The sequence below is a fragment of the Pocillopora damicornis genome, chromosome 1 (assembly GCF_964200805.1).
Source record: "Pocillopora damicornis chromosome 1, jaPocDami1.2, whole genome shotgun sequence".
Classification (NCBI taxonomy): Eukaryota; Metazoa; Cnidaria; class Anthozoa; order Scleractinia; family Pocilloporidae; genus Pocillopora; species Pocillopora damicornis.
The window spans coordinates 26,314,595-26,341,857 of record NC_142670.1 but is presented as its reverse complement, the minus strand read 5'-3'; the positions used below and the strand labels follow the sequence as shown (position 1 = coordinate 26,341,857).

General features: G+C 38.7%; 2 protein-coding genes and 1 pseudogene across 2 annotated transcripts in view; 2 read left to right on the top strand and 1 right to left on the bottom strand.

Moving 5' to 3' along the window:
• LOC149052984 (uncharacterized) overlaps positions 1-27,263 on the bottom strand; it is an 86,040-nt gene that overhangs the window by 41,811 nt on the left and 16,966 nt on the right. The window lies entirely within an intron of this gene.
• Positions 9,583-10,845, top strand: LOC149052988 (uncharacterized; annotated as a pseudogene).
• On the top strand, positions 19,189-20,884 carry LOC149052987 (uncharacterized). Its single transcript, XM_089199536.1, has 3 exons — positions 19,189-20,115; positions 20,207-20,425; positions 20,757-20,884. Exons 1-3 carry the CDS (start codon positions 19,923-19,925, stop codon positions 20,849-20,851), a joined length of 507 nt encoding a protein of 168 aa, XP_089055662.1. The 5' UTR covers positions 19,189-19,922; the 3' UTR covers positions 20,852-20,884.

Below are 27,263 nucleotides of genomic sequence, written 5' to 3'. Positions count from 1 at the left end.
TAGATTGGAGAAAATTTTAGTGGGCAGCTTTCATGAAAGTCCCGGTGTTTTTCCAAGTTCAATATGTCAGTGTAGAATACAGATAATGATGATAAAAAGATGAGACAAAACTAAATTCGGTTATTTCTTTCGAGATGATTGTGTTCCTTTTGAATTCCAGTCTTTAGATAACTAAAGGATATTAAGTTGTTTTATCGAAACTAATTCCTTACACGTGAGTTTGAAGCCATAAAACGATTAAATTTAGATTTAGGTGTATTCGACGGAAGTTCACGCGATAAAAAGGTTGCGTCGACATTTCCACCGTTTTTACGATTCTACATATTTGCTTCTGATGTTAATCGATAATCATTTTTAAAGCGACAGTTAAAGGACTAATTAGACTTTCGGGGGAGGTTTTTGAAATTTCTACTTATTTATTTCGTTTTGTAAATATGCTGAGAGAAAAATGGATGATTAAGCTTCACTTTAGCTGACTAAATTCATAGTCATACTCATGAAAATAACGGCACGAATTTGTGCCTTTCATCCCAAACGCCTGATTAAAAAAACTTGCGTGAGGTAGATCCCACCTGTCTTTAAAGATTAACGTCTCCTCATAATAGCTTTATAAACATTATACCCTCCTATAAGAAGGTAGAACATTTTGAAAACCTTGGAATTTTTGTAATGGTCACGATAGAACACTCGCAATGAATTGTTTTGTTCATTCCCGCTTCCAACACATTATAAAATAACAGTTTTAAAAACTTTCTCCTTATACTGATTAAAAAATCTACCCACCTTCTTTGCAGTTCATAGCACACATCAGAGAGCACAGCATAATGAAGGTACCGAGAGACACAATGCGAGACATGTTGCAAAACTACTCCCGCCAAATTACCAAAATGTAAGATTGTGCACCGCGTTACTTGCATGCAAGACGCTTCTCGCCTGGAGCTCCTGAAGACTCAGTGTGATGTGCCACGGAGACAATTAACGTTGATGAATTAGAGATCTATTTCCATCTACGTAAATTAACTTTAGGCATTGCATTAAGTAATTGTTATGATAGACGTCAGACACCTTATTGAGATATTCTGACTTTTTTCGGGCCTTAATTTCACTACTGCTTAAGTAGTGTTCAATATTTCGAAGGTCGCTTGCATATTTATCAATTTAATAATAATAATAATAATGTTTATTTCTTATATTGCGCAGTCTAACATGCGATGATATGATTGAGTGCGCATTACAACAGTAAAATCCACCCAACCCAACCCAGGGGAGGACATCCATCACACAGTAATCTCGTGCGTGGGAAATTAACGTCTCCTACCCCAAACCCTGCAGGAGACGGGACCTCCGGCTTAACGTCTTATCCGAGAAGACGAAGCAAGGTGAGTGAAGCGACTTGCTTAAGGCCACAACGTTGTGCCCCATCCAGGACTCGAACCCGGGCCGTCCGACCCAGAGTCCAGCGCTCTGACCACTGGGCCACTCACCGCAGTTCACATATATGATTTTCATATATTTAGTCATTTATGTCAGTGTCTATCAGTAAGCAAGCTGTGGGTGTATATTGGTATTAATGTTAATGTTGCAAGAAAAGTTAGAATATAAATGAAGAAAAAAAGCATCAAGAAAAACGATGCATCTAATTTACCGTCATTTTGTAAACAGAACTTGAGATCAATGAAAACTACAAGCCATGACTGAATACTACGATATCGAGTATGTTCTGTGAGGTTACTTTCTTGTCTTTTCTTTTTTAATAAGGAGGATCTCGAATATAAGATGTTCGAGCTTTCTAGGGCACTTCTTTAGAATTGCGAAATTCTCACGAGGTTTGCTGTTCTTAGATTGTGTTGTACGTACTACTATGCAGTGTGTTGTTTTGGAAGTGGCTGCAGGTGTAACCTGTATGGTTTCCCAGGAGAGGTTTAAAGCTTCCTGTTTTGTCTTCTATTTAAATAAATATCGACACTTATCCTATTGAAAGAGTTTATTTATATGTTTGCGGGGTGAAATTTATAATTTTGTTTTTGTTATGTTTTGTTTTGTTTTAGTTTTTATTTTCGGAGACTTTTGCCTTTTGTATCTCAGTGATGAGTTATGGGATCATTTAAGCTCGTGTTTTCAACTACTTCGCAGAAGTCAACAAAGTTTTGGGGTTGATTTTAATTTAAGCATAAGTGTATTTGTTTTGAAAATAATTGATAGGTGAATTTTCAATTCTGTACCTGTCAAATTGGAAAGATGCAAATTTTGTTGAAGAATTGGCATTTCAAGACACGAAAATTTAGTATCGAGACGAGTAATTTGGGATCTAGGATGTAGATTGGAGAAAAATTTAGTGGGCAACTTTCATAAAAGGCCCAGTGTTTTTCCAAGTTCATTATGTCAGTGCAGAATACAGAATTCCAGTCTCTAAATAACTGAAAGTTATTTCGTTGTTTAATCGAAACTTATTCTTTACCCACAAATCTGAAGCCATAAAACGTTTAAATTTTTTTCAGAAGGAGCTATTTCTATATTTAGATTTAAGTGTATTCGACGGAAGTTCACGCGATAAAAAGGTCGTGTCGACATTTCGACCGTTTTTACAATTCTACATATTTGCTTCTGATCCTAATCGAAAATCATTTTCAAAACAACAGTTAAAGGACTAATTAGAAGTCCGGGGGCGGTTTTTGAAATTTTATATTTATTTAATTATTTCGTTGTGTAAATATGCTGAGAGAACAATGGATGATTAAGCTTCACTTTAGCTGACTAAATTCTAAATTCATAGTCATACTATGAAATTTTGTGAGCGGCACGTAGGGAGTTTTTTCTTCAGCGTCAAAGCATACTAACAAAATTAAAAAGAGTGCAACATGAATTTGTACCGAAATTATAGCCTAAACCTCATGATCCTTTTATCCCAACTGCCTGCCTAAAATCCCACCTGTCTTTTAGGAGATTTACATATCCTCATAATAGCTTTATAAACATTTTACTCTCCTATTAGAAGGAAGAACATTTTGAAAACTTGGGAATTTTGGTGATAGTAACAATAGAGCATTGGAAGTGAATTACTTTCGTTTATTCCTGCTTCAAACGCATTATAAATTTCCAGTTTTAAAAATTTTCCCTGATATTAATAAAAAAATCTACCCATCTTCTTTACATTTCACAACACACATCAGAGAGCACAGCACAGTGAAGGTACCAGGAAACAAGATGCCAGACATGTTGCCAAACTGCTCCTGCAAAATAACCAAAGTGTAAAATTGTGCACCGCGTGACTAGAATGTAAGACGCTTCTCACCTGGAAAAAGACTCTGTGTGATGTACCACGGAGACAATTCACGTTTATGGATTAGAGATCTATTTCCATCTGCGAATTGTTCAGTCCGTGTCCGAGTCACTTTCGATTAAATGAAATCGTCGTTTGCGAGGTTTAACCATGTTTGTTTTTAATTTCGGCGTAGAATCGCTCGAGCAGAGTGTTTTAATTGTGCTCCTAATTTTCGATTTCCTTGGCAATTCCCTCCTCTAATCACCACTTTTTCCAAGCCGACAAACAAATTGCGGTTGTAACTTATTTTCAGTCGAAATAAGTTCGTCAAGCTCAAGTATTTGCTGAAATTACCGTTCGTCTTAAAATTATACATCAAACTACTCCAACCGTTTACGGAAAACTGATATACACAATTGGGGTTGCTACCTTATTGTACAATGTAAATCTCAACGAATCTTTCACATTTTGCTCTCCTCATCGGACAGAATATAAGTTTAGGTTTGTTTAGCAGCGTTGATAAAATTCGCTTTTTCAATACAGTAAATATGTTTTTACACAATAAATTGTCAAAAACTTATTTCACACTAAGCCAAAATGTGTTTTGAAACAAGGAACCATAAATTCTTAACCAGAGTATAGTAGCAGTAGCAAACCTTTATTTAACTAGGGTAATCCCTTCAGAATACTTAAAAGTATATCTGTTATCAATAGGAGCCCTAGATTAAAACTAATAAAAAATTCAAAATAAGTAATAAGAAACTAAGTAACTACGAGTTAATAATAGTACAGTACAACAATTAAAATTAATTCTTATTTACTAAATAATTATTATGCACAACTGAGCCATTATAATTATAATATAATCATACATTCTTACTGCAGGTAAGTATATAAAATTGCTTCTTCTTGTTTCTCTTAAAATAACTTCCTTATTCAACTTAAAATAATTCTTTTAAAACTGTGGTACATTATTTTTTAAACACCTCTTCACTAAACCTAAAATATGAGCGTTACGGCGATCTTCTAAACTCTGAAATTTAAGATAGTCGGTGGATGTTGTACCACATTTAGATTTAACCATAATTTTCGAGGCCCGCCGTTGCAAAGATTCAAAACTTTCCATATCTGCTTTATTGCAGCCGGACCAAACAACATCGCAATAATCAAAAATAGGCAAAATTAATGAATTATACATCTCGAAAGCTGCATGTACAGTGATATTCCTTCTGAGGCGCCAACTCTTTTAGCAACCTTAGAAATAACATAACGAACATGGTCTTTCCACGTAAGACTATCGTCAAGAACGATGCCTAAATACTTAAAATCATAAACTCTATTAATTCATAATCACCTATTTTGATAACTACTGTCAGTAGCTTTAGAAAGCCCAGCATCAGTTCCAAAAATTACAAATTCTGTTTTTCTTTTGTTGATAAAAGAAAATTACTGAGAGTCCATTTATTCACTTCATTTAGTTCGGCATTCAAAGTTTCCTCCAAGATTTTAATGTCCTTGTGGGCTGCAAAAACAACCGCATCATCAGCGTATAATAATATATAACATTTGCTGATAGCAGTAGGTAAATCATTGATGAACAGCACAAACAACAATGGTCCAAGGATTGAACCTTGCAGCACACCAAAAGCAACATCACAAGGGTCTGACAGAGTACTTTGGACTGTCACCACTTGTCGTCTATCGGTTAGGTAATCCCTAAACCTTCCAAGCTCTTTTCCAGTGACTCCATATCCCATAGTGAGTTTCTCCAGTAGCAGGTCATGGTCCACTGTGGCGAACGCTTTCCGCAAATCGATGAAAACTGCTCCAGTTAGTAGACCCTGATCCATACTGCGCCTTGTGCTGTTAGTGAATGATAAGACAGCCAAATCAGTAGAGTGGCCCTTGCGGAAGCCACATTGGTAGGGACCCAATAACTTTTCTCTAGCCAGAAAATCATATAACTGCGTGTGAACTACTCTTTCCAGAACCTTGGATATGGTCGGTGGTACAGATATCGGTCGATAATTATCCATGTCATTTGATTTGCCATTCTTGAAAAAAGGATTTACACGTGCCCATTTCCATTCAGAGGGGACGTATCCATAAATCAAAGAAGCATTAATAAGAGTATCAATAAATAATATTAATAGTAAATATGTTTTGACATGAGAAATTATCAAAAACTTATTTTAGACTAAGCCAAAATGTGTTTTGAATTAAGGAACCATAAATCCTTACCACAGAATACAGTATATATGTTTATCGGATCAAACCAAATGAGGTTCCATCTAGGAAACGAACAATTCTTCAACTAAAATAGAATAGTTTCAGAAAAGATAAAAATTGTGTAGCTACATAAAACTATAAAGGATTCGCACTTGATATGTACAAGATTCCTGATTTCTCCACAGGCGGCCCAAGCTCCAGCTATGAGATGATCATCTTCCAAGTTACAGTGGGGTCCCGGGCGAGGCTCCGTTTAAAAAGGAGGCAAGGTTACCTAGCTGGTTTTCAACGGTCGTGTGTCAAGGTTGATGTGAACGCGGGCTGTTAGAAACCTCTAAACTGGAAATTTTTGAAGCAAACTGCGGCTTAGCGTCGGTTACAAGGGGAAGATTGAGTTTGTAGTGAATTGAAATGAAACTACAATATATGTGCTTGGATTCTGCGTTGGATTTGTGGCCGCCCGGTCATTTTGAGCTTGGATTTTTCGCTTCTCGGATCAGGCGTTTGGAAATGGAGTGTTCAGCCTTGGGCTTTTCTTATGAACGTTGAAAACCTCGAAATGGACAACTCGTTAAAATGCGTTCTTTTCATCAAAGTAAGCAGTCAGATAACAAGCGATACGCTGTGGAAGTAAGGTGAGATTTTTTTTTGAGAATTTGACGTATTTTTTTTATTCCTTAGAGCGGTCGTAAATATTCCCATACAAACTCTTATAATTCCGCCATGACTGTTATTGCGCAAGATGATCATCTCAAGATCTTTCTTGAAAAGACTTGAAATCTTTCCAAGTGTATACATGGCTAGAAATCGAGGTCAGTCAGCGGCTGATGTCGCGGACGCAACACGAGCTGCGTTTCACCTTACTGCGTCTGCGCATCCCACTAAAATCAAATATCAAAAGATGTCGGAAATTACCTTTTACAAAAGCGCTCGATAGATAAATCCCCAACTTCCATTTTAAAAATGAATCAAATAGAGGCGTATCAGACATTTTGCAGCGCTGATAACTTCTTTATTATTTTCTTTCCGAGATATTGCTTGAGAAGCTGTTAAAATCTTGTCCAAGTAAGAAGCTTACTATTTTGTTTTTCAAGTCAAATTATTTTCGCGCCAATGCTGCAATCTATGTCAATCTTTGAGCCTCCAGTAGCTGCCCTGTAGCCGTATTGTCCATAAAAGGCTAGGTTACTATGTTTTTACAAAATGGCGATCGAAGAGTTCTTTGATATGTTTTCAGATCTTATAATTTTAGTTTTTGAGTCAACGTCTCTACTGGGAACAAGACCCATAAGAAAAAAATTTTTTTGGACTTTTGGAAGTCGTTTGGCAGCGTGGATTCACACTTTTATGACTTCAAATAGCCTTCAATTAGAAGAGATCGAACAAACGTGGGCAATTGATAAAACAACCCTTGTTGTGGCTGCAGGAGAAGCTTTAGCTGACCAACATAAGCCATTTTAAGACACTTAGGGCACCAAAAATGTTTAAAGTTTCTTCGACTGGGGCAGATCGTAGCGAAATCATAAGAGTTTGAGAACGGAGGTGAGTGATCTGAACACTCTTCTGATACATTTCAGACGAGGGCATTTTTAGTACACGCTTCCAGAAAATTACTGTGTCTGATTTTCAAAATTTTCCCACAGAAAGCCTTATGCAGCCGCCATATTTAAACTCCGTAATTTGTCTTTTATGCGCATGCTTAGCCGCCATGATGTCTTCGATTTCTAGCCATGATCCTTGTTTATAACAGAGATAACAACCCGATCAGCGGTAGATGGGCAATATTGCGCATGATTGCGGTGAGAAAACGCTGGCTCATGTTGGCCCAGACTAGGGGTGGGTTGTATTGAATAATCATAAGAAATAATTGGAAATAACTTGTCAACCGATTGGGATGGAAAAAGGAGATAGAAAATCGCAGATTTTAATCATTCACAAGACAACTCGCAGACAAAGACTTTCTTTGATTTGGTGGCTTCTAAAGAAGCTGTTTATTTTTTTTTTCCTGAGATGAAACACCTCAAAGGGTTAATAATGGCTTTTAATATATGAAAATCATGCATGTGAAGAAACTAATATAGAATCGATCCTCGCAGTTATGAACTGATACTTGAAAAATGGCCTGAAAAAAAATTCAGGCCCGTACGGAATTTGAACCCTAGACCGCTGCCAAACTGGTGCAGCGCTGTACCAACTGAGGTAACGAGCCATCTGGGAGTTGGTCATTATGTTGGACCCAAATAAACCTCCCAAGGCTGTGAATATGTGAAAATCATATATGTGCACTGCAGTTGAAGAAACGAATATAGAATCGATCCTCGCAGTTATGATTTCCATATATTTACAGCCATTATTCACCACTTGGAAGGTCTATTGACCAGCTCCCAGTTCGCTTGTAGGCTCAGTTGGTAGAGCGCTGCACTGGTATAGCAGAGGTCACAGGTTCAAATCCCGTACGGGTCTGACTTTTCTCAGGCCCTACTTTCAAAAATTCTGGAAGCGTTCTCTTTATCAGTAAAAACTTTGACTTTTTTACGCCTTACAGAAACAGCATAGGATTGAATGACATAGAAATTGGCCTTGAGTTTCCTGAAAGTCGAACTTTGCTGGCTCTCGAACGGAGTAAACATACCAATGACAGGCTGATCGTTAAACCTAACTTGGAAACCGCCGAAAGCATAGTCGCAAAAAATAACTACTCCGGGGAAGAACTTTGGCTGAATCCCATAACCGTCAAAGGCCTCAATATTAAGAAACCAGAAACGCAACCCCTTCAATAGAGGAACAGAAATAGGAAATGTACAGTCCCAGCCAGCTTGGATAGTAGAATGAATCTGCCAGGTAAACAGACTAGCGATGAGATCGACTGTTACAAATAACGAGTTGATGAAACCGGATACCTGAGCGAGATCTCTAAAAGTAACGGTTCGCGACGAAATAATGAAATCTAGATCGCTCTTAAGCTAGGCGATTTTCATAAGAGGAACTCCAAACTGCATCGCAATTGTGTCAGTAACAAAGCCCAACCACTGTCCGACTTGCATAGGCTCCAACTTCGACTTTTCCTTGTTCAATTTTAAGCCACACAATTTCAAGTCCTTTTGATGGACCCAACTAGCTGCAAGCGCGAAACCCTCTCCGGAAGCCCCGAGATACCGTCATCCAAATAGAGAAAACAACAGTGGCCCATCGAACGCCAACGCTTAACTAAAGGCCTTAGCAACTTCGTAAACAAAAACAAGTAGAACTCAAAGCGAATGGAAGGACCCTGAAAGTGAAAAAACGAACCTTGCCGCTACAGGGCAAGGAAAACCCTAGGAACCTCTGATATCCATGTTGTGGTACCCGGAGTCAAGGTCCTTGGTGAAAAACCAACATTTCTGCTCCAAAACATTGGAAAGACTATGTAAATTCTCGTACTTAAATGAATGCCTTAAAAGGCACGGGTTAACATGCCGGAGGTCAATCACCGGCCTTAACTTTTTACCCTAAGCTACTGTCAACGGATTCACACGGTAAGGTGGCTCTAAACGCTCCTCGATGCAACCAGCCGCCAACAGCTTGACAACAGTTTCCTCAACATAGCTGGGAAGGAGTTCGGCTGAACGATTATTCGTAATAAACCATGGGTCAGGGACTCTAATCAAAGCTTATAACCCTTAGAAATCACATCAAGCACAAAACGGGGAGGCAGCAATGGCAGACTCCCAATGACTAACACACTGTTTCAGGCGGCCTTTCACACCAAGGGAGCCCTTGGTGTGAAACCATTCACCATTCGCCAAAATTGAAAGAGAACTGAATAGTAGACTCCTCGATCTCAAACGACAAAACAAGATAGACGAAATAGTCTACCAAACACTCCGCTCTACAGACGGTTCTCCGCCTGCCATCCGGGGTGCCATTAAACACCACAAACCAGGATTCCCTCTTCGACCGATTGTATCGAGCATTGGGTCTGCCCTTTTCAACACATCCAAGTTTCTCTCTGATATCCTATCGCCGATTCAGAACCTCAATGGCTATTCTGTCCTTAACTCTTCAGAGTTTGCCAAAGAAGTAGCCAATATGGAAATTCTGATGATGAAGTTATGGTGTCATTCGACGTTGTGTCGCTTTTCACCGCTATCCCTGTCAACAAAGCGTGTGATTATATTCGCAACAAGTTGAACAATGACAGTACTTTACAATCTAGAATAAGCCTTACTACCGATGACATCATTTCTTGATTGGACTTCACTCTCTCCAACAACTATTTTGTTTACAATGACTGTATATACAAGCAAGTCCACGGATGTGCCATGGGCAGCCCTGTAAGCCCTATCGTCGCTAATCTTTGCATGGAGGTGGTTGAAGAATTAGCCATCAATACCTCTACAGCTGCACCAAGGGTTTGGAAACGATATGTTGACGACAGCTTTGTTATCATCAAGAAAGATGCTGTCTCCTCCTTCGCCATGACGCCTTAAACTCCATTGATCCCAAAATCGCTTTTACATTCGAAGAAGAAAACAATGGTCAAATCTCTTTCCTGGACACGCTTGTTCCCAGGAAAAATAGTGTTACTAGCATAGATGTTTACAGGAAGCCGACACACACAGATAGATATCTGGATTTTTCTTCACATCATGAATTAAAACATAAAGTCGGTGCGGCCTCGACCCTTCTATTCCGTGCAGCCAACCTTCCGAGCACCATTGAAGGTAAAAGACGCGAGACTAGCCACGTTACCGAAGCCTTAAAAGCTAATGGCTACCCATCAATAGTTATTTCCAACATTTTAAAAAAGAAGTCAGCTCCGACAACTCCTCCACCAGAAGAGTTAGTGTCCATGTTCTTCAAATGGGCCCATCCATCAGACACATCTCTGGGTTTCGCTTGTCTTCCCTACATCAGCGGCCTGACTGAGCCCCTTACCAGATTACTTCGTAAAAGTGACATTCGTGTGGTTAGCAAACCAGCTAAAACCCTGCAACAAGAAATCCCGTCACCTAAGTTTAGGCAGCCCTTAGATCTACAATGCAATGTTGTCTACAAAATTCCGTGCTCTGACTGCTGTTGGAGTTATGTAGGAGAAACTGGCAGATGCTTTAAAACCCGAAGAAAGGAACATCAACGAAATCTTAAAAACTATACGAGTGGCTCGAACATTGCCAACCACGCGTGGGAAAACAATCACGCGATTGACTTTGAGGGCGCTACCGTGATAGACAAAGGCAATTACCGCGTTCGAAAAACACTAGAATCTTGGCATACCGCAAAAACTGTCGGCGCAGACAATAATTCTAAACCGTTACCAAGACAATATTCTATCTTATTGTAATTTGATTTTGTTTTATTGTCCATTTTTGAACTTTTCACACTTCTATTGTATTTTTTAGTTTTATCTTTTTCACACCCTCCCCTGTATATATTTCCATTCACGCGCTTATTCTTTACATTCGTTAAAGGCTATAGTACAATAGCCGAAAGCTCATATTTTAAAACCTTTTTAACCAGAGAACGTTTTTTGCCTTTTTACTATGTCATATCCTGGTTACAGTTCAATTTTTAAAAGAAACATTAGCGAAAACAGGAAAAGTAAACTAAATCAGTGCTGGTAACACGCTGAGAGAAAAAAATACAAAACCACTTATGTTACAGTTGAACCTTTTCCTTGCGAACACCTCTGCAATACCGACACCTCGCCAACAAGAACGGCGGACAATCTTATATATCTAGATCAAATTCTGCTATATTCTCTTCATTAATAAGGAACCTTACTGATATAGAGGACAATAAGGACAACGCACCCTGAGCGTCAGACAATTATGGTCTATTTATACTCGGAGAAAAGAAGCACTCGTGTGCCTGCTCGTGTTCCTATGGACACTTCAATCTTGAGAGTTACACCATATTGAACTTAATGAAACGGACATATCCCTTATACGGACAATTTGCTTTGTCAATAAGGTTTTTGTATTACAGAACTTCGTCTGCAGTGTTTTTGCCGCTGTATATGTAAACAGTTAGGGTCCGATACAAGCTCGAAAATAAAGAAATGGAACGAGCAGTTATCGAATCATTATTCAAAGAGAAGATTTACTTTCTGTAACTTTTTAAACAGCACAGAATTATCTCGACATTAAGACGCACTATCAGTAAATAATTGTTGTAAGGATATTATTATGCTGAGATTATGCGCCCTTACACCAAAAACAATTACAATCTTTTCCGCTCAAGTGCTGGTTAACACCAATTTGTCACCTTGGCAATCTCGTTGCAACACTTGGTCTCCGATTTTTGAAAGTAAGTAAAATGTCGAGGTCTTCGCGTCTTCTTCCGCGATCGATTATATTCGATAATGTCCATCATGTCTTTTCGACACAAATTAGGAAAAGTAAATTTTAAATGCCTGCATATGACCAGATCGATAACCATTCACAATGAAAAAAAAAATTGACCATGGGACAGGCTTGCAAACGAGAAAATGACATGTAAAGAAATGATAAAAACTACAATGCCTTTAGTCAATCTCAACTTGAAGAGCGATAAATAAGAGAAAATCATAAACATTCATTCTGAATCACTGCACGTTCACAAGACCAGTTATAAAATTACAATTGTATTTACAAATGAATTAATAAATCCTTCACATTCAATTTCTTTTTTTTCAACCTTTTAGCCCCTCATTATTTAGTCCCACAGTAGCGCGAACTGCATTTTGGTGTTCCATAGAGATAGTAGATATAGAAGGATCCACAGTTTTTCACTAAAATATTTCTCTTGCCCTTGCAACCTGTGTAACGATCACTAAAGCAGACCTCTCTTTTTACTTCACCATACTCCAAAGTAGGATGAGCACCTTTCAACCAACCTGACCAGTTTGTACCACATCTGTATGCTGGCACACGCTCTGTTGGCATTTTTGTTCCAGCATCTCCCTCAAAACGATACCATCCCTCGTTCAGAATTGAGTAGTTATAACAACCGTCGGCTGGAAAGTTAATTGCAATTTAAAAAGGAAATGATAATCACATGGTTTAAATTTGACCTTGATTGCATCATCATCCATTGTCAGGATTATTCATGCATTATTACCAATCTATTTTCATATAAGCAGGCACTTGACACATTACAGCGACGATGTTGTGTAAAAACACACGGAAAATGTTGAACCAGCTCGGCGTTGACTTTCCAATTAACTTCTTTCTTCAAATAATAGATTCGCTATAGGAGCGCCAGTCCGCTAAATTATTTTTTACAACGAGCTAGAATCCTGCCACCCTTGTATTAAGGCACACTAAAATCGAAAATGAATTTTGGCAATGACCCATATGTAGATTAGGGCATTTAAAAGAGGGCGAAACGGGGAAATCATCTGTCATGTCAAATAAAGTTGGCTTGAAAAATTATCAAGAGTGGATGTAAGTAGTGCATTTAAAAGTGTTTCTCGTTTATAGCGAAGTGTTCGGAAGAAGCGGGTTGTTTTTTTATCTGTTTTCTTGCTTAAATTGAACAGCTCGGCTTTTTTTTTTTTTACTTTGCCGCCATCACTAAGCTTAATAGTTCTCTCCTACAAGTAATTTTACATTCTCTAACACCCAGTTTCGGGAAATTTTCGCTCATTAGCACGGCCCTTTATTCTGTATACCGATGAGGGCGACGTCGCTCTTAGCCTCGTTCTCACGCCGTAATTTCGGCACCAGATCACTGATGTCCGAGAACTCGGAAGTGGCCTATTCCAGCCTTTCAAAAGAAATGCAGAATGACGAACACATGGACACACAAAAAGACGAAAAAATGAAGGCTCAGACAACCAGACAGAGCCAGAAAGACGGCTATTTCTAATTGGTTTAAAAATTTTATCAAACAGAGGTATAGAAAACAAACCTTCACATTGGTAGATATTACATCACGTGCAGTGACTTTATATCGATAAACCTCATCCTTGTTAGTATGCGGTGTTTTATCAGATATAAAGACACTGCACGTGACTTATAAATATTAATTAATTATCAACACAGAAACTGACACAACAAATGGTGGGAACATATTTAATGTTCTTTCAACAAATTTCACACAGTAAATTTACTTTTGCACTAAATTAATAATACAGTTGTGAAATACACATCTGGAAAAATTCTCTATTCCATTAGTACAGTAATCTGGTAAAGGCATATTAGACAATACATCACACGTGTGAGGTTTGATTTTCTTGCATACTAATTTAATCCCTAATGTTTTTCTCGTATGCTAATTTCTAACGTTCACAAAAGCATAATTGTTATGAACTCTCTTGACACACGCTTTTCCAAGAATGTTTTTGAAGCCGTTCAAAAAACTCGCAGCACGTGTTTTATCGGGTCAAAAACCACTCGGCTACGCCTCGTGGTTTTAAACCCGATAAAACACTCCTGCTCGTTTTTTTAACATTACTTAAACGTAAAAATGATTTCGATGATTGGTAGATTTAGGGTATTTAGAAAGCGTAAAGTTTAATCAGAATTGAAAGAGTTACTTGAATGACTATATAAATATATATATATATATATATATATATATGTAAACTACGAAAATCACCATATTCATTTAAGCCCTACACTTTTATATCTTTCCAGAAAATTTATTTATTCATAATAGTTTAAAAACTATTACCTCAATTATGTTCTTAAGAAATGGAAGTAATGAATTAATTTTTTTTTAAAATATGTGTTTAATTCTTGGCCCTTATAGAGCCTGTATGGACAATTTGAGCCAAGGATTGATTAAATTCTTGTATTTTTTTAAACATAGCTGAAAGGGAACCATTGTAATTTATTTTTAGTCGAAATGAGTACGTCAAGCTCAAGTATTTGCTGAAATTACCGTTCGTCTTAAAATTATGCATCAAACTACTCCAACCGTTTACGGAAAACTGATATATACAATTGAGGTGCTACCTTATCGTATAATGTAAACCTCAACGAATCTTGAGCAGTTTTCTTTCCTTGTCTGTATAGACAGAATTTAAGTTTAGGTTTGTCCACCACGATTTTTTTAGTCACTTTAGCAGTCCTCTGAAAAATCGGTGGAAACGTTGAACTTATGGCGAGGGATCAGGATAACAGATGAAATAATCTACAACTTAAAAACTGACGTACCTAACACATGAGGACCTAAATTTTTTGATGTTATGAAAATATCGAGGAAAAGTTTACTTTTTGTTACATACAAAAGCACAAATGGTACAGTTGAACCTTTCCTGACGGACACCTCTGCAATACCGACACGTCGCCAATAAGTACGGCGGACAATTTTCTATATCCAGATCAAAATTCTGATTTATTCTCTTTTTTATAAGGAACTTTCCTGATATAGACTCTAGTAAGGACAACGCACGCTGAATCTCAGACAATCATGGTCTCTTGTGCACAGAGAGAAGAAGCACGACTATGCTCTTCATGTTTCTGTAGACACTTCAAATGATTTTAAAAGTTACACTGTACTGAACTTAATTAAACGAAAAAATCTCTTAAACGGACAATTTTCTTTGTCCATAAGGTTTTTGTATTACAGAGGTTCGACTGCAGTGTTTTTTGCCGCCGTAAGTGTAAAGAGTTAGGGTCTAACAGTAGCTCAGAAATAAAGAAATGGAACGAGCGGTTATCGAATCATTATTTAAAGAGAAAATTTACTTTCTGTAAACAGCACAGAATTATCCCGACGTTAAGACGTACCATCATTAAAGAGTCGTCCAGGGGAAACTTCAAAGAGAACTGTGACTTCGGGAGAGACTTGCAAACGAGAAAATAACATGCAATGAAATGATTAAAAATACAATGACTTTAAGTCAATCTCAATTTGAAGGGCGATAAATAAGAGAAAATCATAAACATTCAATCACTGCACGCTAACAAGACCAGCTATAATTTACACGAATATAAAATAACAGATGTATTTACAAAGGAAACCATAGATCCTTCACTTTAAATTTTTTTTTAACTTTTAGCCCCTCGTTTAATCAGTCCCACAGTAGCGCATAGGACAACCTGGTGGTTTAAACAGTTTGTAGATAAAGTAGAATCCACAATTTTTACTGAAATTTTGACTTCATATTTGCAACCGGTAGGACGATCGCTACCGCAGACATCCCTGCGAACTTCACCATCCTCCACTGTAGGATGAGCACCATCCAACCAACCTGACCAATCTGTACCACATCTGTATGCTGGCACACGCGTTGTTGGCATTTTTGTCCCTGCAGCTCCCTCAAAACGATACCATCCCTTAGATAGCTCGTTGTCACACACTTCACTTCCCTGGGGCGTAGGGTAACTATTCTTTCTGTTACCGTCGTTCAGAATTGAGTAGTTATAACAACCGTCGGCTGGAAAGTTAATTGCAATTCAAAAGGAAATGGTAATCACATGGTTTCAATTTGACCTTGATTGCATCATCATTCATTGTCAGGATTATTCACGCATTATTACCACCCTTTTTTGATATAAGAAGGCACTTGACACATAACAGCGACGATGTTGTGTAAAACATACGGAAGTTTTTTAACCAGCTCGGCATTGACTTTCCAATTACCTTCTTTCTTCAAAGAATAGATTCGCTATAGGGCGAGTGCCACTCCCCTAAATTATTTTTCACAACGAGCTAGAATCCCACCACCCTTGTATGAAAGGCATACTAGAATCGAAAATGAATTTTGGCGATGACCCATATGTAGATTAGGGCGTTTAAACGAGGGCGAAACGGGGAAATCATCACTCAGGTCAAATAAAGTTGGCATGAAAAATTATCAAAAGTGGAAGTAAGTTGTGCATTTAAAAGTGTTTCTCGTTTACTGCGAGGTGTTCGGAAGAAGCGGCTAATTTGATCTGTTTTCTTGCTTAAATTGAACAGTTCGGCTCCCTCTTTACATTTGCAGCTGTAGGATCCAACGTTATTTCTACATTCAGCATTTGAATCGCATTTGTGTTCTCCCAGACTGCACTCATCAACGTCTTAAAGAAAAAATTTTGAAGTAATTAAATTACCAAGGTTTCGATTTTCTACCCTGCACAGACAACTAATAATTCATATCTTACAATGAGTGAGGGTCCGCTATTTTTTATTTTTACCAGGGATTTTCATAATGTAGACCGTAGATGTAGCGGAAAAAAAAGAGCTAATGAGCGAAAAAATAACGTAACACGCGCGTTATAAAACTTGTACTTTAGTTAGCTTTCCCACACAAGAAAAAAAAAAGTGAACTAGCCAAATTTTACGTCCTCTTTGCGTAGATACCTCCGCAGCAATGTAATCACGTTTTATTTGAACTCTAAGGAAGATATCGCACTGTTAGAAACAGTAAACGCGTCGAGTTACTGGTTGGATTGCGTTGCAGCAAGGGTTCATCGAGGTCTCCATTGCCAGAAGCCGCAATGAGGCTATTCCCTTCTTGATAAGTGTTTTTCCACCTTTAGCCAACCCTCCCCCCGGCCCTCTCCCCAGACGTTTCTTCAGGTTTTTCTCTCAGTTTACTGCTGGTCCTTCTTTATCCTCAACGAGAAATTAATGTACAAGGAGAGAAAGTTTTCGAGAAATAATTTTTTTCGTTCGACCGCTAACATATGCAAATTTTCACCGTGAATAATACCCGAGTTGTGTGACCTCATGTGACGAATGTACTAGACCTACGGTATTTCTGTTAACATAATCATTTGTTTTATCATCTAAACTTAATTCCCCTGTCGTTATTAAAGCTGGAAAAGAAACATTTATTTTTTGGTGAATATTTTTGTCCGACATACTTTTCCTATGTCAAAAAGTAACATCAAAACAAAGACAGTTTTAACAATGACCGATATGACACAATCTACTGAGCTTCAAGCTTTTATAAGACCAAAGAATGGTTACAAAGTTACTGTAAAAATTTCCTTGTGTTTTTGTGTTGTTCTATCTTGAGACGAACTCAAAGTCCGGCAAAATTTACTCTATAGTGACTATGAAATATACATGGTGCGCCTACTTGTCGCCACCGTTAACTGGCATAAATCACTACAATTTGCAAAAAAATCTAACATAACACTCTTACCTTGTTTACTTATGATTTTATTAGCTGTTTCGATGATCACGTTAATTATGCTCTCCCACATTCTAGCCAGATTTGAGTTTCAGTTTACATATCTTCTGTAACTTATTATATCAGTTGTGTGACAAGCGTGACACAGAATTTCAAAGATGAATCAACCTCCGAAATACCAAGAGATAGGTTTTTTTCCTCTTTGCATGACATCTAGAAAAACCTTTCAGGAATTACTGCATTCAGAAAACTAAAATGTCCAGATCCATCAATGATTCCTTTGCCGGCTGAAGTCAAAGTATGGTTACAGTAGTCAATTTGACTGACAAGCTAGATACTGATTTAGCTAACTGATCTGTTTTATAAGCGTCTCATCTTACATGCTAATATGGAGATTTGCTATTTAGTTAAATCGTTCGCTGGTGCAACTTGTGGGTTTAGTTATCGAGGAGACCAAGTTGTTCCCTTGCGTGATTGTTAAAAAGACATTTCAATTCACTTGCGGAGTTGCAAGTTTTCAGGTCCAGAAAATGAAGTTGATCTTGTTTTGTCGCGTGCCGGTGTCCAGCGGATTTGGACCCCCCCGGTCCAAATCCGCTAACGGATATAGACCCCCCCCCCGGTCCAAATCTGCTAGCGGATTTGGACCCCCCTCTGCGGATTTGGAGCCCTCAACAAAACTGAGTGACAACATCATCCCTGACGTTCTAGTAAAAATGGGTGATACTTTACGTTCCAGAGCGTACTAAAGTATGTTTTCAATTCAAAACATGCGTATCGTTAATGCATACGAACTGGCATCCCGTCGGATATTTCTTTTGACCAAGGGAAAATGGGCAAGAATTTAGTTTAATGTCTGGAGAGAGGTCGTTTTTGAACCTTTTCCGCGATAGTCGAACACCGTTAGATTCAATAAGAAACAAACTTGTGGCACTAATTTATTTTGTCATTGTTCAATGGCCGAGTGTTGGGACGACATGGTACAGTGCGAGGGATTTAAGACTGCCTCGGAGGACGAGTGGCTCTGCATTGTCTGCAGATTGCATGACTTCGTAATTGTTAAGAATGGCTGCCTGTTAGGATCGAGAATCGTCCGTCAACGACCATTTTGGTGAATTGCTCATATTTTGCCCAACGATACCCTTTGGTAAACTATTTTCAAAAATCAAGTTTAAAAGTTCCGACGATTATTAAATTTTTAGAAATTGGCGAAAATTTGAAAACGCGGTTTAAGTGCGGTTTTCCGCCTATCAAATTGTCCAAAATTCACTGCAAAAACCAAGCTCGGTTGAAGGCTTAAAATGAATTCAATTAACACCAAACTTCACACGAAATAAGAAAAAGCCTTCCCATCCATTTTCACTATGTTAATTTTTCTGTACACATTGATACTGAGAATTTTTAAGTCTTCTTAGCAACACCCTCAAATAGCGCTTGATATGAGAGCAAAAAATAGGTTAAATTTAACGCGATAAAAGTGTACCTGGTACCTCATTTTTAAATTTTTTAACTTGATATTCGTAATATAATGATACTATTTATTTCCTGAGTAAACTTTGATGCTTTGAATCGGACCGCTTCCCTTCGAAAATACCACAAATGTTTGTGTCCAGAGCGAGCAAAATGATGTGTGTTGTGTAAACAAACGCTAAACTTTTCATTCCTTCCCTGGTGGAAAAAGGTTTTAAAATAAACTTTAATTCCGGAAATGTTTGACTTGTATTCCACAAAATATTGAGTTATAGTGAAGTCGTACATTCAGAGTTGTGTGAGAGCTGAGAGAAAATAAAATCACCGTCGAAAATGTTCTTACAGTCATTTCATCGATCACCATTACAAGTATTACGATTACGAAAATTGTGACAATTGATCAGTCTGTTGAATGACTCTTAAACATTTCAGCTGCAAGGGCTTTGTTTTAGTTTGTTTTAGATATATATGTATATATAAATCAAGAATTCCAGCGAATACAGAAGGAGAACAGCATTCTTTACAAGCAGTTCAGTGTATTAACGCGAATTGTTCCTATTTATCATAATTAACCGACATCCGGTCCCAACAAACACTGGCCGCACCACATGAGACCCTAAATGGGCTGTCATCATGAAATATACCAAAGACTGAAAACAAAAACTTTACTAAAGGTCTGATAACTACACGATAACACTATTATACTTCAATCTCATTGAGCTTCCAACATCTCGCACCATCTTGACCAAGATGCTGTAATTCAAACACAATTTTCTCTCGTGGTAAAGCCTGTCAAGTCATCACTGCCCACGAAGCTCTTGCGCAAATGGTTGAAATTTCGTAACAGATCTAAGGAAAGTTATTTCACGGACGAGTCTTGAGCTTTCATACGTGCTCTCATCAGAAGTTATTATTTCTTGTCATTTTATGGCTCTCTGTAGCTATATAACGCTAGTTGGTAAGGTGACCCCTTGCGGGCGATCTCCTGATTATCCTGGTCAGGTGGAATGCATTACACTCGAGGATTGCACGAAAGATGTAACTGGACATCTATCGACTCTTGGACTGAGTGCAGATGAAGGTTCTAGAACTGAAATGAAGCTGCTATTAGCCAGAGCCAGTAAATATTGATTTTGTGTGTTTTCAGGTAACTTCGTTGTGCTTATGAATGAGTGCTGCAACAGATTTAATTGGTGTTATATTTTTTACAGGTGTTTTCTCATTTGAGCAAAAGCATCTTACCCTGACTATTTGCCCACGCCATAGGGCAGACCTTGGCATACGTTGGAGGACTAGGAAAACCCTTTGTGCAATTCCAAAGGATCTAGCGACACATAAGTCCTCAAGTGCCAAAGGAAGCAACCGTGTGGATAGCCGAAAATCGATGTATATTTTTTGCAACACCAACACCTTAGTTTCAGTTGGGTCGCGTAAGTTGAATTGCTTCTGTTGATAAATGTTCTCATGAAATTGCTTTTTCTCACGTTTATTTGTAATACCTTACACCAAAAAAAGCACTATAAGTTTCAACTTTCTCAAGCTAGCAAATTTTATATTTGTGAGGAAACTTTGCAATTTATATTGGCAACGTTTTTTTCTCGTCTGAGTAGCTGATAATCCATTGATTGATGACAGATTGATTACTTTATACCTAGAAATAGGTATTATTATTATTATTATTATTATTATTAGTATTATTATTATTATTATTATTATGTTAACCGTATATGAGTTATTTAGTTTGCTTTTTTTTAATAAAAGCAATTTGTAGGCGATGCGACGAGTTTATCTGCAGGCAAGTTGCAGATGAACAGACGCCGGCGGAGGGCGCTGGAGCAAGTACTGTCTACACCTAAAGAGCCTCGAGTGGTGCAGATACCTGAACAAAAGACAATGGTAAGCTTCAAATATGAATTGATGATCTCAATCTTGTTTTTTAAAAGGAAAATAGTCATTTTTAGAAGAGCATAGAAATTGGAAAAAAAATCGAGGAAGAAAAAACACGTGACAAACACAAACACAGCGTGACAAACACAGTTGTTAATCTGGGACAAGGCTCCTTCGTTGACCAGTAAACTCATTGCTTTTCGGTCACTTTTTTTTATTTGAGGGGTGGGAAAGGGGATGGGTGCTATGCCGCACTTTAGTAGGCTAATTCCTGTCCCACATTTGTTTGTTTTCTTGATGTATCGCAACAGTACCTGGTGCTGCTGAGGTTTTTTATTACCCGAAACTGATTCCCTGCAAACATATACAAAGAAATCGGTTTTAGAGATTTGATGCCTATAGAGCAAACCTTTTCGTAGGTTCATGAGATGGAAACAGACCGTCCAGGAGAGGAATCAAGTGGTGGCAGTGAGTCATCTTCTGATGGTCTAGAGACGGACTTGATGTTTCTGGAAATATCATCCCAGGGGTTGAAGGATGATGAGACGTTTCTCAGTCCCGATACTGCAAGCCTCGTCTCCTCAACGAGTGAAGAGAGCATCACCTCAAAGCCAAATTCCCGTGAAAAGTTGAACGAGTATCTGGTGTCCAAAAACATTGAACCTGTCTCTCAACCTTGGGTTGAGTAGGGAAAGGCCAGTGACAGCACTAAGCTTCGGTATACTAGACGAACCGCAGAGATTTTTTCTTCTGTGCTCCACGACCTAACACCCAGTTGTGCAGGTTCTCTTTGGCAAGCAGTCGTCTCTTATCCTGCCATGAACGAAGCACTCGGGCTGGACGAACTCTCCGAAACTTCCAAATGCTACCTCCAGGTCTTAGCTGAGGCATATGACAAAGCCCATGGGTGGGACACAAGACGGCAAATTCTTTCGACGATGTGAGGTGTTTCCAATTATAATGATATCTCGAGATTCATACCTGGCTTAAGTAGATATCGTCTTACCATAGCTAATCTGCATCGTCTTCGGCACGGAAGCGGCGCTTCAGTGACCCCCCAGCCTTCATCAAAGATAAGAGTCGACCCAAGACAACTGGATCACTTCTTATCTCATATAACAAGCCCCCATTTGGTGCAAGATCTGCCATTTGGACAAAAAACACTGAAGCTCTCCTCTGGACAACTGGTTGAAGTACCCAATGTTATTCGCACCATGATACCGCAAAGGATAGTGCGTCAGTATACCCAGTACTGCAAAGAGACTGGATTTGAGGCGTTCAGCGAGCGGACGATGCTGCGTGTTTTAAATGAATGCAAGGTCTCGACCAGAAAGTCTCTCCAAGGCCTTGAATATTTTGCAGCAGACGGGGCGGTGAACTAGAAGGCTTGGTTCTTCAATTGGGGGAGCTTAGTCTCGGAAAGGAGTGGCAAGTGCGATACGTGAAATCATTAAAGGTGGCCAAATTCTACCTGAAGGGTGATTTCAAGGTAAGCAACCGAAAGTGTCAAGAGTTCCAAGAAAATTGGATTATGTTATTCAAGCAGGGTGATCTTATTTCGCAAATGGATGGAAGTATAGCACCGTTCCAATGACAGGTCCACCCTGACTGGGAAATATACGTCGGTTTTTGCTCTTGGTATTCGTTTTTTATCAGTATAAATTATGCTTTGTAATAGATTTTATCTTCTCAGATTATTGAGGTTATTCGATTTAGATAACATGAAGCATACATATTGCATATATTTTTTGTCGTTAATGTTGCAGTAACATGGTAATCCATGCTTTGTGTCAAGCTGTGTTTCCTATTTTCACTCAGGTTCACGTGATCTCTTCTTCTCCCGTTGCAAGTCATTGCAGTGTATTTGCTCTGAGTGACACCGAAGATTCTGACCTGCGGCAGCAATGCAAACACAACCATGACGAGCTCTGTGACCAATGTGAAAGCTTGCATTCGACCCTGAACGACATATCTACTGCGGTCGATGAAGCATCTTTTACCACAGAAGAAGACAAAGACGAAGCTTTGTTTCTCGTTAGCTCTGCTACGCTTGCCATCCAGTCATGGAAGTACCATTTGCTGAGGTCGACCCATCAAGATCAGGCTCGTTTGGACGTCATCGATGCCCTTAATTCTGGAACAGTATTCACTGTAAATGACTGGGCCATGAAGTTCTTGCCTCAGAGATATCGCGAGTCACAGACAGACTGGTTTGGTGAGCGGGGTATTTCTTAGTCTGTGGTATACAGACGAATAGAGGGTGTGCTACAGTGGCAAGCCTTTATCCATGTGATTCAGTCCTGTACCCAAGGAAGTTCTGCTGTTACCGCGATTATGCAACATGTTCTAGCCACATTGAAGCAAGAGTATCCTGAAATCAACAAGGCCTACTTCAGGCAAGATAAAGCCGGCAGTTACCACTCCTCCCGCACGTTAACGAAGTGCCAAGAAATTTCAGCGAACACCGGAGTGAAGATAGTCCGCGTTGATTTCAGCGACCCGCAAGGCGGGAAAGGGGCTGCAGATCGACTAGCTGCGAGCTGTAAAGGCCACATTAGGGCGTTTATTAATGAAGGCCACGATGTCTGCACCGCCAGCGACCTGAAGGAAGCTCTGCTATCCCATGGCGGTTTGGAAGGTGTACGAGTGGTTTCTCTGGATACCATCGAAGAAACGCCAGACGATGTGCAAACCATATACCATCAAAGCCCATGCGTAAAAAGGCCCCGTACTTGGCTCTACTAAAAGAGATTGTCAGCAAATGTACTTGCCAAAAGTCATCGTGATGCTTACTTTCTCTTTAGTTCAGCAGAAGAGAAAAGTGAGGAAGAAACGAATTAACGGTGACTCGTTCCTAATCGTCAGTTACTAGTTATCTCATTTATAAAGCTCGTAGAGTAATTAGAAGTTCTTTCGTTTTGTTCTGTTTTTCTTTTAATCATGCCAATATTGACCCTCACTTTCCTTTTCTGGTCTTCACATCGGTAATGAAGTTTACTCATCCGGTAGCCGACACATGCAAACTGACAGACGTGAGAGTATTCAACCTACATTTCTTTCCGCTCATTTTGAAATGCGGGATTTCTTTCTATAATTTAACGACATAATTATTTCATTTGCGGTTTCTACGCAGGTATGTTTCAGCACCCCCTACACGTTTCCAATGGCGTTACGTTGCGTGACATTTATAATCACTAGGATAACAAGAACCGTCGCCTTGCATTTAATTACTTTGAAGGTCAAAAGTCGCCTTTCCATGTATTTAAACCTACAGAAAATGAGTTCTCAAAGTAGAAGATAAAAAAATATCTAATTTATCAGCATGGAATCAAGTACTAATCTACTAAGTAGCTTCTCTCGAATGTATCTTTTGCATTACTTGAATGTGAGTTGGTGCTAATGTAATATGTACTTCACTTGCAGATTTTTAGCCAAAAAATATTTTGTAGAACCTTTTCAAATATCTTACGGAATAATTTACTTGTCACTTTACATTTTTCGAGCTACAAACCGACACAGCAGAGGCCGGATTTAATTTGGAGATTTAGCAACTCGATATGATTAAATTACCTTGTTGTTTGTTTACACACTTTGCATCATTTTGCTCGCTCAAGTCACAAACACTTCTGCCATTTTCGAAGGGAAGCAATGCGATTCCGAGCATCACACTTTCCACAGTGAATGGAAAATAGCAATATTTCACGAATATGTTGTTGAAAATCTAAAATATGTGGTACCAGGTACATTTTTTTCGCGTGAAATATCACCCGTTTTTTCGCTGCCATTTTACGCGGTCTGTGAGGATGTTCTTTCAAGGGCTTAAGTAATCCCAAAATCGATGTGCCCAAAAAAAATCACTCACTAGAATTGAATGAGAATAGCTGTCCTAAAATCGTGTGAAGTTTGGTGTTGATTGATTCCATTTTCATCCTTAAACGGGGCTTGGTTTTTGCAGTTAATTTTTGACTGTGCGTCATGCGTAGCCTGAGCTCCAGAAGCCTGAAAACCGCGTTTTCAGATTTTCGCAAATTTATGAAAATTTAATAATCGCTGAAACTTAAAAACATGATTTTTGAAAATAGTTTATCAAAGGGTATCTTTGAGCAAAATATGAGCAATTCACCAAAATGGTCGTTGACGGACAATTCTCGATCCTAACAGGCAGCCATTCTTAAGGTGTTATTTCGGATCCCTCAACAGTTAATAATCGTTAAAATTAGAAAATAAGATTAAGTTCGATGTAATAGTCTCCACTTTTGCTAAGACTTTGACATTAACGTTGATTTGCGTCTGAAAATAAGCTGAGAGTTCCAATAGTTCAGAATAGAAACATTTTTACTTATCATAGGCTTTATGAACGACTTGTAGTACGAGTAGTTTCTTCGTTCTTGTTCAAAAACTGTTTAATGTTATTATTTTTGAAAATCAGACTGAGTTATTTTTTTTTACCTTTATTGAGGAAATGTTGTGTTGTGATTGAAAAGAACATCGACAAAAAAGCTTGCAAATAGAATTAGTTACCAAATATGATACAAAGGATGCTTAAAAGGAAAGTTTGGTAGGGGGGTCCAAATCTGCGAAGGGGGGGTTCATATCCACTAGCGGATTTGGACCGGGGGGGTCCAAATCCGCTGTGATACCGGCATCTTCGAGACGCCAAAAGATATCGATGATTTTACAAATTGCCCCACTCAGAGATCATATCTCGGTGTTGGGTGGAATCGTGGCTCCAATAGCAGATGTAGGGTGCCAAAAGAAATGTCCGGCCATGGTAAAGGTAGGGTTAAGTCGATTCCAAAAGCTGATAGGGGAGTTGGCAAGCGTGTATCACAGATAGTACTCAAGATGTCTGGAAAATTCGTACAATCTAGCTTCGGTAAGAAGGCTACTTACCACCGTGAGCAAAATTACGCGTGACGTCAGAGTTAAGTTTCGATTGGGAATTGGTCAATAGGCTACCAAAAATTCAGACAGAGGCGGAGTTTTCTGAACTAAGGTCTGAACACTTTGTTGGCTTTCCGCCGTCTAGGAGGACGCGTAATTATGCACGCGGTGGTAAAGGGCCCTTCCGCACTAGCCACTAGACGCTGACAAAACATGTTTCTCTTCGCCAAAATCGCATCGGAATTTGTCCTTGCTTAATGTCAAGTGTGCTGCACGTATTAGCACCCCCGGGGGACCCCTTTACATAAGAGGGCGGGGGTGCGCGCTTGGAATTTCAAAAACGACCGCTATAAAATTATAAAAGGTGCTTAAGTCTTAACAGTGTGGGGGTGGTAACAACTAGCCTGTAAAAACAAGTGTTTATTTCCTTTTCTGTCTTTTTCAATGCTTCCCTTGCTCCTACAGAGGATTCATACAAATCTGAGAGCCGTGCCGCGTTTACATTGTACAGGTAGAATTGGTCGTCCAGAATGAGTGTTTCGTTCTGTAATAAAAACCCCAATAAACTCACTCAGAAATGACTCATTTCGAATAAATTTTACGCTGGTTATTATGTGGCAACCGGTATGATCTCGTTCTTGTACAAAACTCATTCGGATATCATGTAAAAGGCCCCTAAAAGTTTTTATTCCCAGAGCATCACGCTTTGCTTGCCTGTCTGAACACTAAAAATTTCAGTAGCGTTGAAGCAACAACCCGCTTTTAACTGCTTCGCTGCAGCTGAAACAACGATTAGTGAAGATAGCACATAATTCAATATTTTCAATTCAACGTAAACGAAAATCTTTATAAATGGTAAATATTCACTTGTGTCGGAATCAATTACTGAGTGACTAGCTTATGATATAAATGCGGGAGGGGAAAACGCAACGCAAAACCTGAGTTCTTGTGAAAAAGTAATACCCAGACGTAATATAATAATAGCAACGGCTAATAAAATCATAAATAAATAAGGTAAGAGTGTTACCTTAGACTTTTTACAAATTGTAATGATTTATGCCAATTAACGGTGGCGACAAGTAGGCGCACCATGTATATTTCATAGTCGCTATAAAGTAAATTTTGCCGGACTTTGAGTTCGTCTCAAGATAGAACAACACAAATACACAAGGAAATTTTTACAGTAACTTTATAACCATCCTTTGGTCTTATGAAAGCTTAAAGGTCAGTAGATTGTGTCATATCGGTCATTGTTAAAACTGTCTTTGTTTTGATGTTACTTTTCGACGTAGGAAAAGTATGTCGGACAAAAATATTATTTTCCAGCTTCAATAACGACAGGGGATTAAGTTTAGATGATAAAACAAATGATTATGTTAACAGAAATACCGTAGGTCTAGTACATTCGTCACATGAGGTCACACACCTTGGGTAATATTCACGGTGAAAATTTGCATATTTGAGCGGTCGAACGGAAAAGTTATTTCTCGAAAACTA

What these genes read in the sequence shown, in the direction of transcription:
- LOC149052987 (XM_089199536.1), top strand. Translation starts at nt 19,923, where the DNA reads ATGGCTCTCTGTAGCTATATAACGCTAGTTGGTAAGGTGACCCCTTGC. An exon ending in GCTGCTATTAGCCAGAGCCA is followed by an intron (nt 20,116 to 20,206) that starts GTAAATATTGAT and finishes TATTTTTTACAG; the next exon opens with GTGTTTTCTCATTTGAGCAA. An exon ending in CTTAGTTTCAGTTGGGTCGC is followed by an intron (nt 20,426 to 20,756) that starts GTAAGTTGAATT and finishes TTTTAATAAAAG; the next exon opens with CAATTTGTAGGCGATGCGAC.